Source organism: Schistocerca nitens, chromosome 6 (genome assembly GCF_023898315.1).
Source record: "Schistocerca nitens isolate TAMUIC-IGC-003100 chromosome 6, iqSchNite1.1, whole genome shotgun sequence".
Taxonomy (NCBI): Eukaryota; Metazoa; Arthropoda; class Insecta; order Orthoptera; family Acrididae; genus Schistocerca; species Schistocerca nitens.
Genome location: NC_064619.1, coordinates 597,379,545 through 597,398,533, shown reverse-complemented (window position 1 = coordinate 597,398,533; position 18,989 = coordinate 597,379,545). Strand labels below are relative to the sequence as shown.

General features: G+C 44.7%; 1 protein-coding gene across 1 annotated transcript in view; it reads right to left on the bottom strand.

The window, feature by feature from the left end:
* Positions 1-18,989, bottom strand: part of LOC126262966 (monocarboxylate transporter 1-like) — a 278,318-nt gene that overhangs the window by 15,847 nt on the left and 243,482 nt on the right. Inside the window, exon 6 of the mRNA XM_049959916.1 lies at positions 9,741-10,052. Within this exon, the coding sequence (XP_049815873.1) occupies positions 9,741-10,052 (312 nt within the window). The remainder of the gene's footprint in view (positions 1-9,740; positions 10,053-18,989) is intronic.

The window sequence follows — 18,989 nt, the reverse complement described above, 5'->3', positions numbered from 1 at the left end:
TAAAGTAATGAGTTGCCTTTGTTTGCTTTTGGCATTGAAAATGTACGTACACGCTTTGCATTTGACGATGCTTTCGTTTTAACGCCTGATTTAAAATAACAATCTGCAAAAACCAGAGTTTGAGAATAAGTGTTACATCGCTGTTAGAAATTCCAAAATAAGTAACAAATAAAATGAACATTGGACGTTATAGCCCGATATATTTCCTCGAAAATATAATGAAAAATTCGTCTTTTTATATGATAACTCGCAATACGCGCAGCCGTACTAAGAGTTTTTTTACATGCAGTTTTTGAATGGGTTTTAAAGGGAACCGTTAGATTTTGTTTGTATAACCAATACGTCGTTAAAAGCGATATCGCTATAAACAGTGTCGACTGTCAGTTCTTGGCATTTCAAGAACATCACACCTAAACCTATCGCACTCAGTCATTTCGTGTCACTATACAGCGTGCGGCAGGAATAGTGACTTCCTTTAAAGACTTTATTTGGCCACGAAGTTTTACAATTACACGTTGTTAGAGTGCATTGTTTGACAAGAGACTTCATACTATGTTATTAGACATGTCACTTTTTACAAATTATGTCCTTTAGGTGTCAACGATTGTCGGCAGTGCAATTCTCGGAACGGAAATCTACATCCGCTATAAGCTAGCGATGTGTCGCTTGTTATGGTCTAGATTTGGGCGTGAATGTCTAGTTGCCGGCCTTGTAACATACGCTTTGGATTTCACAGTGGCCAGTTGATACGTCACTAAAGCGGAAAATAAGACGCTCTGGAACTGTTCTGCGTAATGTTGTCATGGTCGTTCAGGTTGTGTGAGTGGTCACGCCGTCCTTTTGGAACCATAACTGCACATGAATATTCTTATGAAACTTTTCCTGCATTACGAACTGTGCAACATAACGACATCTGGATCTGATATTACTGCGGCACCGCCGCCAGCATCATTCTCAAAACAGTAACGACCAATAGCAGCACTCTTTGTAGAGATGCCACACTACACAGTACCTTTTGCGCTATCAAGTGTTTTTCTGCATTTCATGAGGATTGGTCGGCACTACGATTTTATTTGTTCACATAGCCCGATAAATGGAAATACGCCTCGCCAGGCTTCATGAAATTGTTGAGAAAATCGGGATGAGTGCTAATCATTTCCAGAGACTGTAAAGAACTTGTGACGTGCTTCCCGATCCCTGGCCAACAACTGTTGCACCATTTGGACATGATACGGATGGAAATGAACATATTTCTGTCCGAGATGTGAAGGACTTGCGAATGCCGACGAATTTAGGGCGCTGAAAATCGCTGAAAAGCAGCTGTAACTGTTGCGCGCTGTTGCTCTCAACTCGTAAACCCATCCCGTAATCGTCTTCTGGGACGGAAATTAATTATTACGAACAGCGTCGCAATGTTACCGAAACATACGCTGCGCTCGTACCACACTATCACCCCATCTGAAAAATGTTTCTGTTGCGAGAGCACGATGTTAGTTTGACCAATGACTCATACTGAATGGTAATGCTTTGAATCGCACTTCGCAATGGTATCTACATCAGCTCTCCAGGAAGCCGTGTTCAACAGTAGCGCCGAATTTACAATGGGTCTTTGTTTCTGCCACATCCCGTGTATTTATTCAGTTATATCTGTCGAACCGCTCGTTTCATTTCACTGCATATTTGCTTCATAGGGATCTCGTGTGTCGTGGTAAACCACGGTCTTCCAAAGTTTCCGCTGCCCACGTGGTGCTATCCCACAAATCCATTAGAGGAACCTCTGGTAGTAGCGTTCGGAAATCAAAGATGAAAACATCAATAACAATGAAAGTTTGAACCATACCTGGAGGTGTGGTCATTTAGTCTAATGGTCAAGGTGATTACTCACTGTAAGTAGGGAATTCATGCCCGAGTTGCGCTATGGAACACATTTTTGTTGTCACTACACATTCACATATCATCGAAGTAAGTGCTTGGCATCCCACTTTCCGACTACAAAACAAGTCTTTGCTCTATATACACTCCTGGAAATTGAAATAAGAACACCGTGAATTCATTGTCCCAGGAAGGGGAAACTTTATTGACACATTCCTGGGGTCAGATACATCACATGATCACACTGACAGAACCACAGGCACATAGACACAGGCAACAGAGCATGCACAATGTCGGCACTAGTACGGTGTATATCCACCTTTCGCAGCAATGCAGGCTGCTATTCTCCCATGGAGACGATCGTAGAGATGCTGGATGTAGTCCTGTGGAACGGCTTGCCATGCCATTTCCACCTGGCGCCTCAGTTGGACCAGCGTTCGTGCTGGACGTGCAGACCGCGTGAGACGACGCTTCATCCAGTCCCAAACATGCTCAATGGGGGACAGATCCGGAGATCTTGCTGGCCAGGGTAGTTGACTTACACCTTCTAGAGCACGTTGGGTGGCACGGGATACATGCGGACGTGCATTGTCCTGTTGGAACAGCAAGTTCCCTTGCCGGTCTAGGAATGGTAGAACGATGGGTTCGATGACGGTTTGGATGTACCGTGCACTATTCAGTGTCCCCTCGACGATCACCAGTGGTGTACGGCCAGTGTAGGAGATCGCTCCCCACACCATGATGCCGGGTGTTGGCCCTGTGTGCCTCGGTCGTATGCAGTCCTGATTGTGGCGCTCACCTGCACGGCGCCAAACACGCATACGACCGTCATTGTCACCAAGGCAGAAGCGACTCTCATCGCTGAAGACGACACGTCTCCATTCGTCCCTCCATTCACGCCTGTCGCGACACCACTGGAGGCGGGCTGCACGATGTTGGGGCGTGAGCGGAAGACGGCCTAACGGTGTGCGGGACCGTAGCCCAGCTCCATGGCGACGGTTGCGAATGGTCCTCGCCGATACCCCAGGAGCAACAGTGTCCCTAATTTGCTGGGAAGTGGCGGTGCGGTCCCCTACGGCACTGCGTAGGATCCTACGGTCTTGGCGCTCATCCGTGCGTCGCTGCGGTCCGGTCCCAGGTCGACGGGCACGTGCACCTTCCGCCGACCACTGGCGACAACATCGATGTACTGTGGAGACCTCACGCCCCACTTGTTGAGCAATTCGGCGGTACGTCCACCCGGCCTCCCGCATGCCCACTATACGCCCTCGCTCAAAGTCCGTCACCTGCACATACGGTTCACGTCCACGCTGTCGCGGCATGCTACCAGTGTTACAAAGACTGCGATGGAGCTCCGTATGCCACGGCAAACTGGCTGACACTGACGGCGGCGGTGCACAAATGCTGCGCAGCTAGCGCCATTCGACGCCCAACACCGCGGTTCCTGGTGTGTCCGCTGTGCCGTGCGTGTGATCATTGCTTGTACAGCCCTCTCGCAGTGTCCGGAGCAAGTATGGTGGGTCTGACACACCGGTGTCAATGTGTTCTTTTTTGCATTTCCAGGAGTGTATTTGTTTCAAAAATTGGAAAGCGGCATCCTTGAACTGACGTCACTAAAATTTAAATACACGGGGCAAGGGGTGCAGTGCAACACAACAGTTAAATGGCTTCTGAGTTTGATGCCCATGGAAAGTTATACGCTGTCAAAAATTTTTTAAGTTGCGAGAAAAAGAAAGTGCAGAACACCTAACAACAACGGGAATATCAATGGTGACGCCTGGTGTACATCGTCTAAAGCTCTAGTGAATCACAGGTGTATATTACTCATCGACAGTGAATCGCTTGAACTAAATATTGCACAGTACGCACTGTAAGTAGGGAATTCATGCCCGAGTTGCGCTATGGAACACATTTTTGTTCTCACTACACATTCACATATCATCGAAGTAAGTGCTTGGCATCCCTCTTTCCGACTACAAAACAAGTCTTTGCTCTATATATTTGTTTCAAAAATTGGAAAGCGGCATCCTTGAACTGACTCCTTCGATAAGGGAGGAACTGTCACGGTGAAGGTAATGAAACAATGCTTAGGATTTCCACGTCATGACCTTCGGTGTTTAAGGAAATATTCTGCTGGGTACGGCGTCACGGTGGTACCCAGGAAAACGAGCAAGCCGACATAGCAGCAAGGATTGCTTGATAGGAAAGTAAAACGCCGCTATCGCGTGCTATCCCCTTGGGTGTTGTGATCTAGGTGTTGCGCAAAAAAATGCTGTGTCAGTAGGAAAATGAATGTCAAAGTAACAAACTATGGTAAGTTTCCAGAATGAGATTTTCACTCTGCAGCGGAATGTGCGCTGATATGAAACTTCCTGGCAGATTAAAACTGTGTGCCCGACCGAGACTCGAACTCGGGACCTTTGCCTTTCGCGTGCAAGTGCTCTACCAACTGAGCTACCGAAGCACGACTCACGCCCGGTACTCACAGCTTTACTTCTGCCAGTACCTCGTCTCCTACCTTCCAAACTTTACAGAAGCTCTCCTGCGAACCTTGCAGAACTAGCACTCCTGAAAGAAAGGATATTGCGGAGACATGGCTTAGCCACAGCCTGGGGGATGTTTCCAGAATGAGATTTTCACTCTGCAGCGGAGTGTGCGCTGATATGAAACTTCCTGGCAGATTAAAACTGTGTGCCCGACCGAGACTCGAACTCAGGACCTTTGCCTTTCGCGGGCAAGTGCTCTACCAACTGAGCTACCGAAGCACGACTCACGCCCGGTACTCACAGCTTTACTTCTGCCAGTACCTCGTCTCCTACCTTCCAAACTTTACAGAAGCTCTCCTGCGAACCTTGCAGAACTAGCACTCCTGAAAGAAAGGATATTGCGGAGACATGGCTTAGCCACAGCCTGGGGGATGTTTCCAGAATGAGATTTTCACTCTGCAGCGGAGGGTGCGCTGATATGAAACTTCCTGGCAGATTAAAACTGTGCTCAGTTGGTAGAGCACTTGCCCGCGAAAGGCAAAGGTCCCGAGTTCGAGTCTCGGTCGGGCACACAGTTTTAATCTGCCAGGAAGTTTCATATGGTAAGTTAATAGTTCTTGTGGAAGGAAGGGAGATTTGGGTTTAACCTCACGGCGGCAAGAGTACTGGGATAGAAGTACAGGATGGTTTGTTTTCAGAAACACCATTTTGACATTCACCTTGTAATTTAACCACTGGGCTATCTTGAATGGAGCACGAGCCTCCTTTCATAGAAATTGAGAGGAGTGGCTCTAACACGACTAGGAATGGGGCATTGCTCTTTAACGCATGTTCATCTCTAGATGAACCAGCGAGATGGACTGAACTCATATTCGGAATGGCGGCGGATTAATCGTCGTGCAGCCGCTCACATTTACGTCCTCCGTGATCTCTCTAAATCGCTCATACCAAGTGCCGTGATGGTTCTATTGAAAAAGACATCGCCACATTTTTCCTTGTCCTTGTCTTATCCGAGCTTGTGCTACGTTGTAATGACCTAGTCGTTCACAAGACGTTAATCCCTAAGCTTCCTTCTTAATACCGTGCGAGGTGGCGCAGTGGTTGGCACACCGGACTTGCACACGGTTCAAACCCGCGTCTGACTATCCTGATTTCGGTTTTCCGTGATTTTCCTAAATCGCTTCAGGCAAATGCCGGGATGGTTTCTTCCCCGTCATTCCTTAATCCGATGGGACCGATGACCTCGTTATCCCAAATCAACATCAACCAACCAACCAATCAACCAAATGACTTCCTTAATCCGGGGGAGGACCCACCAACGCGGTGTACTTTTGCTGCATAAGTTCGCAGCGTGTTCCCATAATTTTAGCAAACACAACACATACACATTACAGAGACTTTAGTAATCAACAATATATTCTGTTTCACTATTTACAGCGGTTTTCCAACGCTGGGGTGCCTCCGCTGCTGTCACTACTATGTCTGAAATGGTCCAATTTCTCCATTTGGCATTCCATTTTATAGCGTCCACAGCTCCACTCACCATCTCCAAATGACAATGTGACACAATGTAAACTCAAATAGCAAAAGTGAACTACAAATAAGAAATGACAGTCGACAAATAAATCAATAGCAACCGGAGTACCAACATACAAGACAACTTGTCTCTCAAATCTTGATACAAGTATGAGTTAAACTTCCAACTTGGGTCCTGAGATTACTATTTAACTCCTGGACTAATATCACACAAAGCAGATATAGCAAGTAACTGGTAAAAATGGGGATAATATGGAAATAATGCACACATCTCACCGACACACCCAAGAGTGCAGGAGACATCAGTTTCAGGCAAAAATAGTCGCGAGCGATAGATATTCGTGACTATTCAAAACTGTTTGTGCTTGGTGTAACCAGAACAGGTTAACGCTCAAATTTGTCGGCGTAGAACGATTAGGACTCTGCAGAAGCTTCTGAAAAACCGTTCGAAAGAACTCGGGACTACTGTCTGTAAGAGCAAGTTATAATTTTTCCAGACCATCTTAAAGGATGATAGAATCAGGAGAAATGCAGGACAGAGTTAGGGGGGGGGTAGTGGGGTAACGAAGAGATTGAGAGAAGGTACACATTGCCTGAGAAAGTAAGTGAAGAGTCCAGCATCGGAGGAGGAAACGATAGTTCACCACTGAGAAGCTATGTGGCGTTATTTCAGTGATTACAAGATCGAGTTAAATTAACAGATAACTTGGCAGTATGACCCCACAAATTACTATGATCCAGTACTCCCTCTGGCCTGGATGCATGCTCAAATTCGGTTGGGATGGGTGTAATAAAGCCGTTGTATTTTCTCCTGAGTTTTGTAACTAATCCCTGACATCTTGGTCACTAGCAGTGGAACGGAATTACCGTTCAAGCATGAGCCACACATTTTCTATGAGGGGATCTTTCTGGCAGCGGGAAACCCTCGACATTATGCAGACAGTACACGGAGACACGTGCCATATGAAGATGAGAATTGTTTTGTTGAAAAATGGCACCACGATAATGTCGCAAGAGAGGTTCGTTACTACGTCACTTCATAAAAATGTTTCCATGCTAGGCTTGGTACCGTTATGCGATAAAATGGATGTCCGGTCACTACAGCCTAGACCAGCATTCTTCTGTAGCTTCTATTCTCTTTTTGTATGCACTGCATATCGTGCATATATTACTTCCACACATGGCTACACTCCATACAAATACTTTCAGATAGGACTTCCTGACACTTAAATCTATACTCGGTGTTAACAAATTTCTCTTGTTCAGAAGTGCTTTTCTTGGTATCGTCAGTCTACATTTTATATCTTATCTTCTTCGGCCATTATCAGTTTTTTGCCGCCCAAACAGCAAAAATCACCTACTGCTTTAAGCATCTCAATTTCTAATCGAATTCCCTCAGCATCATCTGATTTAATTCGACTACATTCCATTATCCTCGTTTTGCTTTTGTTCACGTTCTTCTTATATCTTCCTTTCAAGATACGATCTATTCTGTTCAACTCACTTCCAAGTCCTTTGCTGTCTCTGCCAAAATTGCAATGTCATCGGCAAACCTCGAAGTTTTATTTCCTCTCCCTGGACTTTAATTCCTACTCCAAATTTTTTTTTTGTTTCCTTCATTTCTTGCTCAATATACAGATTCAATAACATCGGGGATAGGCTACAACCCTCTCTCACTCCCTTCTGAACCACTGCTTCCCTTTCGTGCCCGTCGACTCGTAACTGCCCTCTGCTTTCTATACAAATTGTAATAGACTTTAGCCTCCCGTATTTTACCCCTGCCACCTTTAGAAATTGAAATAGGGTACTCCAGCTTTCTCTCTGTCTACAAATGCTTGTCTTTCCTTAAGCCATCTCCTGTAAGTCGTAGGATTAGCATTGTCTCGTGTGTTCCTACATTTCTGTGGAATCCAAACTGATCTTCCCCGAGGTCGGCCTATGTCAGTTTCTCCATTCATTTGTAAAGGATTCGTGTTAGTATTTTGCAGTCGTGCCTTATTAAACTGACAGTTGGATAATTTTCATACCTGTAAGGACCTGCTTTCTTGAAGTCTGAGGGTATTTCGCTTCTCTCATTCATCCTGCTCACCAAATGGAAGAGTTTTGTCATGGCTGCCTCTCCCAAGGGTATTAGTAGTTCTGAAGGAATGTCGTCTGCTCTCAGGGACTTGTTTCGACTTAGGTCTTCCAGTGCTTTGTCAAATTCTTCACTCAGTATCATATCTCCCTTCCCTTTCCATAATATTAACCTCATGTACATGTCCCTTGACAGACCCTCCATATACTCCTTCCACCTTTCTGCTTTCCCTTCTTTGCTTAAGATTGGTTTTCCATGTGAGCTCTTGCTATTAATGTGGTGTCACCGCGAGACACCACACTTTCTAGATGGTAGTCTTTAAATCGGCCGCGGTCCGGTAGTATACGTCGGACCCGCGTGTCGCCACTATCAGTGATTGCAGACCGAGCGCCGCCACACGGCAGGTCTGGAGATACTTCCTAGCACTCGCCCCAGTTGTACAGCCGACTTTGCTAGCGATGGTTCACTGACAAATTACGCTCTCATTTGCCGAGACGATAGTAAGCATAGCTTTCAGCTACGTCATTTGCTACGACCTAGCAAGGCGCCATTATCATTTGCTATTTATCTTGTGATGCATGTACCGTCAGACCGATGTTCACCCATTATGGATTAAAGTTAAGTATTCCTGAAGCTACGTACCTTTTTTGCTAGTCTCTATTCCTTTAACTGTTCCAGACCTCACGCCAGCCTGCGTGAGCTTAAACGCGTGCCTTTCGGCTTCCTCTCATAGTGGCTTGGCTGTCTTGCCAAGTCACAACAATTAATACAGGAGGTTCTCTTTAGTATTTTATCAGTAAAAAAATAAAAAAAAAACACTTGTTGTAGCCGAGAAATACCGGTTATTCAGAAGTAAAGTACCGGTATCGGTTTTAACTTGTCGGTTTCTAGGGTCAAAGGAAGCGTCCGATTCCATCCGTCTGCTTTGACCCATGACATAAGGGTGTTGTGGTGTGCGACTTCATTACGGCGCGGAGTTGATTTGGTTGTGTCTTCTTGTGTTTGATGGCGTTCTGTGTGTGTGTGTGTGTGTGTGTGTGTGTGTGTGTGTGTGTTTGGGATGGCCGACCTAATTAGCAGCACCGAAATTTGTTTTTGGTAATTACATTTTTTTGGGTCTATTTTCTCGAGTTGTAATGTGTCGTGTATTTATTGTGTATCGAATGTATTTTAATTTACGTAGGAATGTTTTACTTTGGAATTTTTGAAGTGTTGTGGTTTTGGTTCTGTTTTTCGTAGTTGTAGGTGTTGGTTTTTTCGTGTCAATATCAGCTGTGGTCAAGGAAATGTCTGATTCAAATTGTCGTAGTTTTTGCTGTAGGCGTTGGTGGTTTGGTATCGTCAGCTGCGGTTGAGCTATATAGGTCAAGGGAAGTGTCAGATTACCGTAGAGTTCGTAATTTTTTTTCATTTAGTGTGTTTTGGGATTGTGGTGTTTTTTTAATGTTATATTTAGCTTGTCCCCTCCCTAAATGCCCCCCCCCCCCCAATTTCCCAGGGTTGTCTCGTTAGTTTGATTGTATTTTAAAAATGGAGACGTTATTGTCTTATTTATACGTATTATCGTGCTTTTTGCCGTGTGTATGTAGTGACATCATAGGCGTCATATTTGAGACGCTTAGAATAGCAATTTCCGTCATATTGATGACGTCATGGGTCAAAGCAGACGGGTGGAAGCGGATACTTCCGTAATCCCTAGTGCTTATGATCTGAACGCCGAGATCATGAATAGTCCCGTGTGCCTGTCGCAGGGACAGCTTGGCGCTCACCTGACCGCAGGACGGCGAGGAAGATGGCGCCGACGAGGAAGGTGTAGCGCGCCTTGGCCTGCATCTTGTCCGTCACGGGCGGCACCGTGAGCCGCGACACGAAGTCGCCGCCGGCCATGAAGGACATGCAGAGCGCCGTCTGCGCCAGCGTCAGCCGTACGCCGTTGTGCAGGTAGAACGGCAGCAGCATGTTGAAGTTCACGTTCGTCGTGTACACCGCCGCCGTGCCGATCGTCACGTTCAAGAACACCGGGTCCTTCAGCAGGTCCAGGTCCATGAACGCCACGAACCGCTGCAGCAGCGTCCGCCGCTCTGCGAACACAAGCACTCACGTCAGTTGGGAAAACAGGTACAAGGGACCGCAGAGAAACGCCAAAATTGGAGAAAAAATCTGCCCAGGAGAGAGTAGGAATCGCCCTCTCAGGGTATGGTACAAACTTAATTAGGTGTATCAATAGTTCATCCACCCCAGGAACCGAAAACCTCGACCATTTTTGCCTGTTATCGACACTAATGCCGGGAAGATATCGGTCCCAGGAATTCCAAAATTTTCGAGAGCATTTTAATTTCAATAATACGGGCTGTTCAAAAAGTTTCTCCGCAGTAACGTATGATTGTAAGCCGCGCGTGCCGTACGATTGTTCGCCTGCCTAGGTTACTTCCCTTCTAGTGGACTCTCCTAACATTCCACTGTTTCGTTTATCTCAGCCAGCGTCAATAGTATCGTTGGTGTGTGTGTCTTTACGTGTTGACGTGAGCGTTTAAGTTTGGTTCCTTTGTTCGTTTGTTTCGTTTTTGTCACTGTTAAAATGCTAACCATTGTAGAACGTGTGTTTTTAGTCGAACAAGTGTTCAACGCTGGCGGTAAATACACAGTTTCAGTTCGTCAAACATTTAATCCAGTTTTCCCGGAGACAATACTCCCACATCGCGAAACTGTGCGAGATCTGATTAACAAATTTCGAAGTACGGGTTCAGCGACAGATGCACCGAGAAGTGGTCGTCCTAGCGTTTTGTCTGAGGATAAATTACTCGAAATTTCCGATAAAATGTCCATGAGTCCGAACAAGTCAGTAAGAAAACTTTCCCAGGAAATCGATGTTAGTGTCGGAACGGCCCACATAGCTGTAAGGAAAAAATTAGTTTTCCCATACAAAGTGACAGTCGTGCAAGAACTGGTGTTCTTCTGCATTATTGTCAATGGTTCAAAAATTTCGTTCAACAAAATGGAAGGGATATTCTTAATGAAACGTTTTTCACTGATGAGGCGTGGTTTCATTTATCCGGGCACATGAACTCGCAAAATTTTCGTATGTGGAGTACTGCAAATCCACTGTGTATTCATGAGGAACCACTTCATTCTGTGAATATAGGAGTTTGGTTTGCAATTTTTAGACGTTGGATTGTGGGTCCCATATTTTTCACCAGCGCGAATTTTCAGTAGACATTTTATTTCAGGTGTAGAAACACACACACACACACATACATATATACAGTGTGACAATTATTGAGGTATATGAAAAAAAACGTAAATTAGTTACAAACTACGGCGTACCCACACTTTATTGAACGTGTAAATGTCACAACACATTTTCGGATTTAGGTTATGACATGTTCAATATGCCTGCCATCATTGGCGATGATGTGACGCAGACGAACAGCGAAATTCTGCATGACCCGCTGAAGTGTCGGAACGTCGACGCTATGTGTGGCCTCCTGAATCACTATTTTCAGCTCAGCAATGGTTTTGGGGTTGCTGCTGTACATCTTGTCTTTAATATAGCCGCAAAAAGAAGGAGTCGCATGTGTTCGGATCCGGAGAATAAGGCGGCCAATCGAGACCCATGCTATCGGCCTCTGCGTACCCCAGAGCCACAATGCGCTCCCCAAATTGCTCCTCCGCGACACCAAACACTCTCCTGGTTCGATGGGGTTGAGTTCCGTCTTGCATCAACCCCATCTTGTGGAATTCAGCGTCACTTTGGATAATGGATATGAAATCACCTTACAAAACCTTCACGCACCGTTCGGTAATCATCGTGCGATCAAGGAATATCGCACCGATTATTCCGTGACTGGACATTGCACACAACATGGTCACCCGTTAAGGGTGAAACTTCTCGATCGCAAAATGCGGATTCTCAGTCCCCGAACTGCGCCAGTTTCGCTTATTCACGAACTCATACAAAAGAAAGAGGGCTTCGTCGCTAAACCAACAGTAATGTGCATACTAATTCCCATCATGCCCCGCGGCCAACCGTGCAGTTGAACGTCGTAACACAAACCGTTCACAAGTTATGGCGATTTTATTTCATATTGTTCAATAATAGTCAGCCTGTACTTCAACATGATACATCGTTCCGCTCCTGAAAAAAAAAAGAGTTTTTAATAGCTGGTAGTCCGCCCCCGGTAGCTGAGTGGTCAGCGCGACAAAATGTCAATTCTAACTGCCCGGATTCGATTCCCGGCTGGGTCTGAGATTTTCTCTGCTCAGGGACTGGGTGATGTGTTGTCCTAATCATCATCATTTCATCTCCATCGACGTGCAAGTCGCCGAAGTGGCGTCAAATCGAAAGACTTTCACTCGGCGAACGGTCTACCCGACGGGTGGCCCCAGTCACACGACATTTATTTTTTTAATAGCCAACAGACAGACAGACAGACGAAAAACAAAGCGATTATCAAAGGATTTCGTTTTGCCGATTGAGAAACGGAACGCTAAAAAACATTTTAAAAAAGTTCCAAAATTTTCTTTAAATTCCAAAACATGTTTTACGAAACTGAAAGCAGCATTATACCTCACTTCTTAAAAAATTACGTCTGTGATTTTGCCACACGAATTCAGCAAGTTACTGTAAGATTGCACTGCGTGACGCAATGTGTCCACTGGGATTTGGTGATTTCCTCTTCCATCATTATCCTGAACTGACTGGCTCTGAGCCCTATGCGACTTAACTTCTGAGGTCATCAGTCGCCTAGAACTTAGAACTAATTAAACCTAACTAACCTAAGGACATCACACACATCCATGCCCGAGGCAGGATTCGAACCTGCGACCGTAGTGGTCGCTCGGCTCCAGACTGTAGCGCCTAGAATCGCACGGCCACTCCGGCCGGCTATCCTGAAGTGAGTCAGTGTTCTTGGGCTATTCAGGTACACTACGATCTTCCCCACAAAAAGAAGACATAGACTAGTACGGAGACTAACGTAAAGGCGCCGGCACATTGACCGCGCATTCTAACGTTGAGCGTTGAGCATGCCGGGCTTCTGACACCACAGCGTGGAATAACACATTGGGAAATCTTTTCGAACGTGCAGATCTATATCTGGCATGTCCAGTATTCTTAAAGTTCGTTTGAAAGTGCACCAATGAGATGGAAGAGCGAGCACCCCTACGTCACATGCACGCCATGCGGAGCCCGCAAGATATACGGGCCACGCTACAAACTTGTGACGTCGCACTAGTCGGCTAGTCCGCCACACTTCGCGAACATTCGGCTCCATGCAGAGCCCACGGAAAACAGTACGTAACTGAAAAAGTACCCACTAAAGATCTTAACTTTGTCGCGTGATATCGCGAGCTTGCATGCATTTAAGGGCGCAGTAAAGAATTATTGAACTCGCCTGAAAGAGTGACCCGCACCCCGCCAGAGACGGATGCTGGCACTCGAAGACTTGCAGTGTCACGTGCTGTGACGTACACCCCACGGCCTGTCTTTCTCGTGGGTTTCGACGCCATCTCTCTTCAGTACAGAGTCGCGAGGCGCCTTACTGGTTTTCAGTTCGAACCCATACCCATGTGTATCTGAGCACCAGCAAATTGAGGTTCTCTCGAAAAGCCCTCACTAATTGTGTGATTCGTTGTAATGTGACGGGAAACGTTATAATCGTCGTTCAATAATTATTGCAACTTGCGTATTTTGAGGTTATGCCATTTCAAGACAACGGCACATTTGGGATCAAAAATGCATTATTCTTGGTAGAATTTGTTGTAATTAAATGTGAGTTATTAACATACTTTGGACAACGGCCTTGCCGCAGTGGTAACACCAGTTCTCGTCAGATCTTCGAAGTTAAGCGCTGTAGGTCTGGGCCAGAACATTGATGGGTGACCATCCAGTCTGCCGAGCGCTGTTGGCAAGCGGGGTGCACTCAGCCCTTGTGAGGCCAATTGAGGAGCTACTTTACTGAGAAGTAGCGGCTCCGGTGTGCTGACGACATACCTCTCGATATCCACATCCAGTGACGCCTGTGGTCTGAAGATGACACGGCGGCCGGTCGGTATCGTTGGCCCTTCATGGCTTGTTCGGGCGGAGTTTAGTTTAGTATTAACATACTTACGATTAAAGCTTTCAGGAGATAGTTACATGCAAAGTAAGAACACGAAACATTCATGGTCGCTGTAGTAGTGTCAGAACTGTAAGGTTGGTGTGTTGCTGGTTCGCATCTCACTGAATCCAAATTTTTTTTTTAACCTTCGCGTTTTCTAATAGGTTCTCATGCTTTCTTATTAATTTAATAAAAGCATATTCTATGATATTCGATGTTATGTAAATATAAGTGCGCTCTTTCTGAATAGTGAGTTTGTTCAATTGGCTTAATCTACAAGATGGCTTGCACTATTCACAGGAAGCTGATATTTTGCATTTTCTTAAGTCCTGTATTTCATATGTTGTAAGGATTCGGCTGCTGAATAGGTACAGTGATCAAGTAAGAATAATCTTACTATTAAAAAGTTAGAACGGAGATACAATGTTTATGTGTTTGTAATGGAACTTTTATAAGCCGATGTCCTTACTGAATCATAACATGTTCACGGATATTGAAGTTTTCATTTATGTACACAACAGACAGAAAAACATGACTATCATATGGAAAGGGAGGAAATGTGCTTTTAATGGAGCTAACATAGGAATTACTTGCGACGGTGATACATTCTTACCATAGGACTCATATTCTGTGATGAATAGTGAGAGCAGGCGAGATGCCGCATAGACCTCTCATAAAAATAAAAACAACAAATAAACGGTGTGAACTATGCTACAACGCCGTCCGGGGTGACCGAGCGGTTCTAGGTGCTACAGTCTGGAACCGCGCGACCGCTACGGTCGCAGGTTCGAATCCTGTCTCGGGCATGTATGTGTCTGATGTCCTTAGGTTAGCTCGGTTTAAGTAGTTCTAAGTTCTAGCGGACTGATGATCTCATAAGTTAAGTCCCATAGTGCTCAGAGCCATTTGAACAAATTTTTTTATGCTACAACTTGGTAATTCAAGATTCAAAACATTCAAACCGGAACGCAAGAGGCATAATATGTTGTACTTGTGTACAACAAATAGGAGGTACGTACGTCTGGACGTCCCTTCGTTACACGCTGCTATTGCAAACTGACATTACGCCACGACACATACACAAATTTCAATACAGCGAATGACTGGATGGAAAGTTGAAATTTTGTGAAGAAAAAAAAATTTGGACCGAGGAAAATTTCAACTCGAATGTATCGTGTTGCATCCCAACACCATGACCACAGAACCATGACGCGAAGATCGGTTACCTTCTTCGACATTCCACATATTTCTTTGGACCGTTCACTGTTTCTATTTTTCTTTTTTCCACAGTTCAGTAGACTTTTTTCCTATTTTCATGTTTTATTTGTGTTTAGTTTTTGACGGGCTATCCAATGGGACAACTTACCACTAAATCTGGGGGGGGGGGGGGTTCGCGATGGGAAGTTTTCCTTGTTAATTGTTCAGCAGAACAATGAACTCGATACGCTCAACGTTGACGTTGAAAAGCACGGTTTGTGTGCCTACGGCTTAAGGTGATGATCTGATTTATCATTACCTGAAATGACTCGATCCCAAATCAAATCCCTACCCCTACCTACATTATTATTGCACTTCTCTCTCTCGCGCATCAGTATTTTCTTTCCTGTTAAGTTCACTTGTAACGTGTCTCTCCCATCCCAAACCCACTCTCATGCTACACATATTTACTGGCAGTTCGTCTTGTCTAACAGAAAATCAGTATCATCTCATAAATATGCTGAAGCCATCTCAACATGAACTCTTCTAATCTGCAAATGTCGATAAAAAATTAAACAGTTTAAATAGTTCATCACTTAAATGGCTCGAAGCTGTTAGACAAGAATTTATCTTTAATGTACAGAAACGATAATGGAAATAAAGATGGGAAGTTAAAAAAAGTGTAATCAATGATCTCTCCTTTCTAGCGTTTACTCTGTCCCTTAGTGCCCGCTGTCTTCATGATGTGGCAAATTTATTTTTGTTTAACTTTGTGCCTCCACGTCCTACCTGTAGCCCCAGAATCATCAGTTAACCTAAGTGTTTGCGTCAACAGGCAGCAAAGTAGAATTTATGTGTTGGCGGAGGACCAGGAATTTACAATGACTGCATATTTATTCGAATACCTGCTGTCCGTTCTCCCTCAGATACATAAAACTCAAGAGATGGCAGCACGTTCCAGTGACGCAATCTAATGTAGCTACCGAACACATTACCCGCCAAAGAAATATTAATTTATTTTCTAAATACATCATGTAAATACTACAAGACCTGCTAAAGCTTAAAAGAGAATACATATAGAAAATACATATGGAAATTGAGTCTTTCGACAAGCTATTCTGTCAATAGATAGAATTTGTAACTGGCCCCAGAAAACCACAATCACATAAACACGAAATGCACTGAGTCATGTGATGTAACATACACACAGAACAAAGAAAATATAACATACAAGTTGAAAATCACAGTACAAATCAAAAGTATACCGTTCACTTTTGCATCGGCCCACTCGATAAAGGACATGAACGATGAGATTCGCTGGTGACATCGCTATCCTCAGTGAAAGTGAAGCAGAACTGCTGGATCTGTTGGATGAAGTGAACAGAGTAATGAGTACAGAATATGGATTGAGAGCGAATCGAAGAAAGACGTAAGAAATGGAAGTATCAGAACTGTGAATGTCGAGGAGCTTAACATCAAAACTGGTGATCACGAAGTAAGCGTAATTAAGGAATTATGCTACGTTGGAAGCATAATAACCCATGACGAGAGAAAATAGGAGGACATGAAAAGCAGACAGGCCAAAAAAGTCTGTCAGTATCAAACATAGGCCTCAATTTGAAGAAGAATTTTCTGAAAATGTACGTCTGGACCAGAGCTCTGTATGGTAGTCGGTTATGGTCTGTGGAAAACAGGAACAGAAGAGAGTCGAAGCATCTGTGATGTGGTGCTACTAGGACTGCTGATATTTTTTAAAAATATCTGTCATTAAGAAAGTTTGATTAACGGCTCTCGAATGGCTCTGAGCACTATGGGATTTAACAGCTATGGTCATCAGTCCCCTAGAACTTAGAACTACTTAAACCTAACTAACCTAAGGACAGCACACAACACCCAGTCATCACGAGGCAGAGAAAATCCCTGACCCCGCCGGGAATCGAACCCGGGAACCCGGGCGTGGGGAGCCAGAACGCTACCGCACGACCACGAGCTGCGGACAACGGCTCTCGATAAATCGACAAAAAATATCGACATACCTAAGGAAAAAGTATCGACATACCAGCCTATAAAAATATCGGCTGCACATTGTAAATATACTGCCCATTTAAGAGTTGTATATTTAATTACTGATTTATTAATAGATATCCTGTTCATCAACAAGGTACCAGCCTGCCTACTCCCTTAGAGCAAGAATTGAAAGAAAAATATTTAATTTGAAAATTTGTAAGTTGATAATGGGACTTTGTGCAGATGAGAAGCTTGTATTACAATTCCTTTTTGGTCGACTGTTGTGTTATTAATTAACAACTGTAGGATTGTCATGCAATGTTTCATTTCAGTTAACCTCTCATACCTTATTTTCTTAATTTTTCATTGGCTACACGTCGAAATAAACCGTTTTTTCATGTTGATGTGGGAAACTTGCGTAGTGAAGCAAAACGTTGCAGTTTCTGTTCATAGCGCCGAGCAGCGATTACGACAGTATTTCGCCTCAAACGTCTCCACCCGCCGGAAGGACCAATCTTGTGATTTAGATTTTTGTTCATCTTTTCTTTAAGAATGTCGATGTAAAAAAATAGCACACTAGCTGCATTAAAAGTTGTTTTTTAGCGCAGTTGGTGTGCTATTTCTTCACGTCGGAAATCTTGTTATTTTATTACTCACATCGTCATTCCCCCCCCCCCCCCCCCCTGCCCTGCCCCCTTGCGAAGTGCAATCGGACTTCTTCTTATCTACCACATATACTTGTTTCACCTTCTCACAGAGAAAATGTAGTAAGACTCCTTCACACAGTGAAAGTAAAATTAAGTTCTACACCAATTTAAAAGAACAATTACAAATATTTAACGAAAAGTAGGAAAAAAATGAAATATAAAATAAAAATATCGGTACTCGTATTGCTGTTTTGATATCGACACATCGGAGAAGAAGAAACCGTTTGTATAAATCGATATTTTGTAGGTAAAGTTAGATGTATCGTTATTTTATCAATAGTCTTAGGTGCTACAGAAGAATGTTGAAAAGTAGGTGGACTGATAAGATAGGAATGAGGAAGTTCTCTGTAGGATCGGGGAAGAAGAGAACATAAAACAAAAAGCTGGCGAGAAGAAGGGACAGTATGATAAAACATTGGGAGGGGGGGGGGGGGGGCAACTTCCGTGGTACGGGTGGAAGCTGTAGAGAGTAGAAACTGTAGGGTAAGACAGAGGACTGTACCAAAAGTAAGGTTCCCAGCCACGAGGGGAGGTGCTAGGCTAAATCCGACAACAGTGTAGTGCGCAGTGGTTCCCCCACTCTCGAGCCCGTCGTCCGCTATTCGCTACGTCGCTCAGTGTTGACACGGCAACCGCCAGAGGTAGAAGTGTTGATCGCCGCTCTCGCGAAGTGCGTTGTTCGAGCAGTAACCCTATTTCTTCACGCAAGGAAGTTACGACCTGTGGAGATTCATGAGGAATAAAACCGCGAAACAGAACAAGTCTCGTGAATGGCGTTACTCCGGTTCACCGCCACCAACGAAATTCAAACAAACGCAGTCGGCAGGAATCGTAATGGCAACTGTGTTTTGAGATCAGAAGGGGGGTACTCATCGATTTCATGCAACCTCGGACGCCGTGCGGTCTAACACACGGCTTTCCGGGCGGGAAGGAGCGGCGGTCCCCGATACGAATCCGCCCTGCGGATTTGTGTCGAGGTCCGGTGTGCCGGCCAGTCTGTGGATGATCG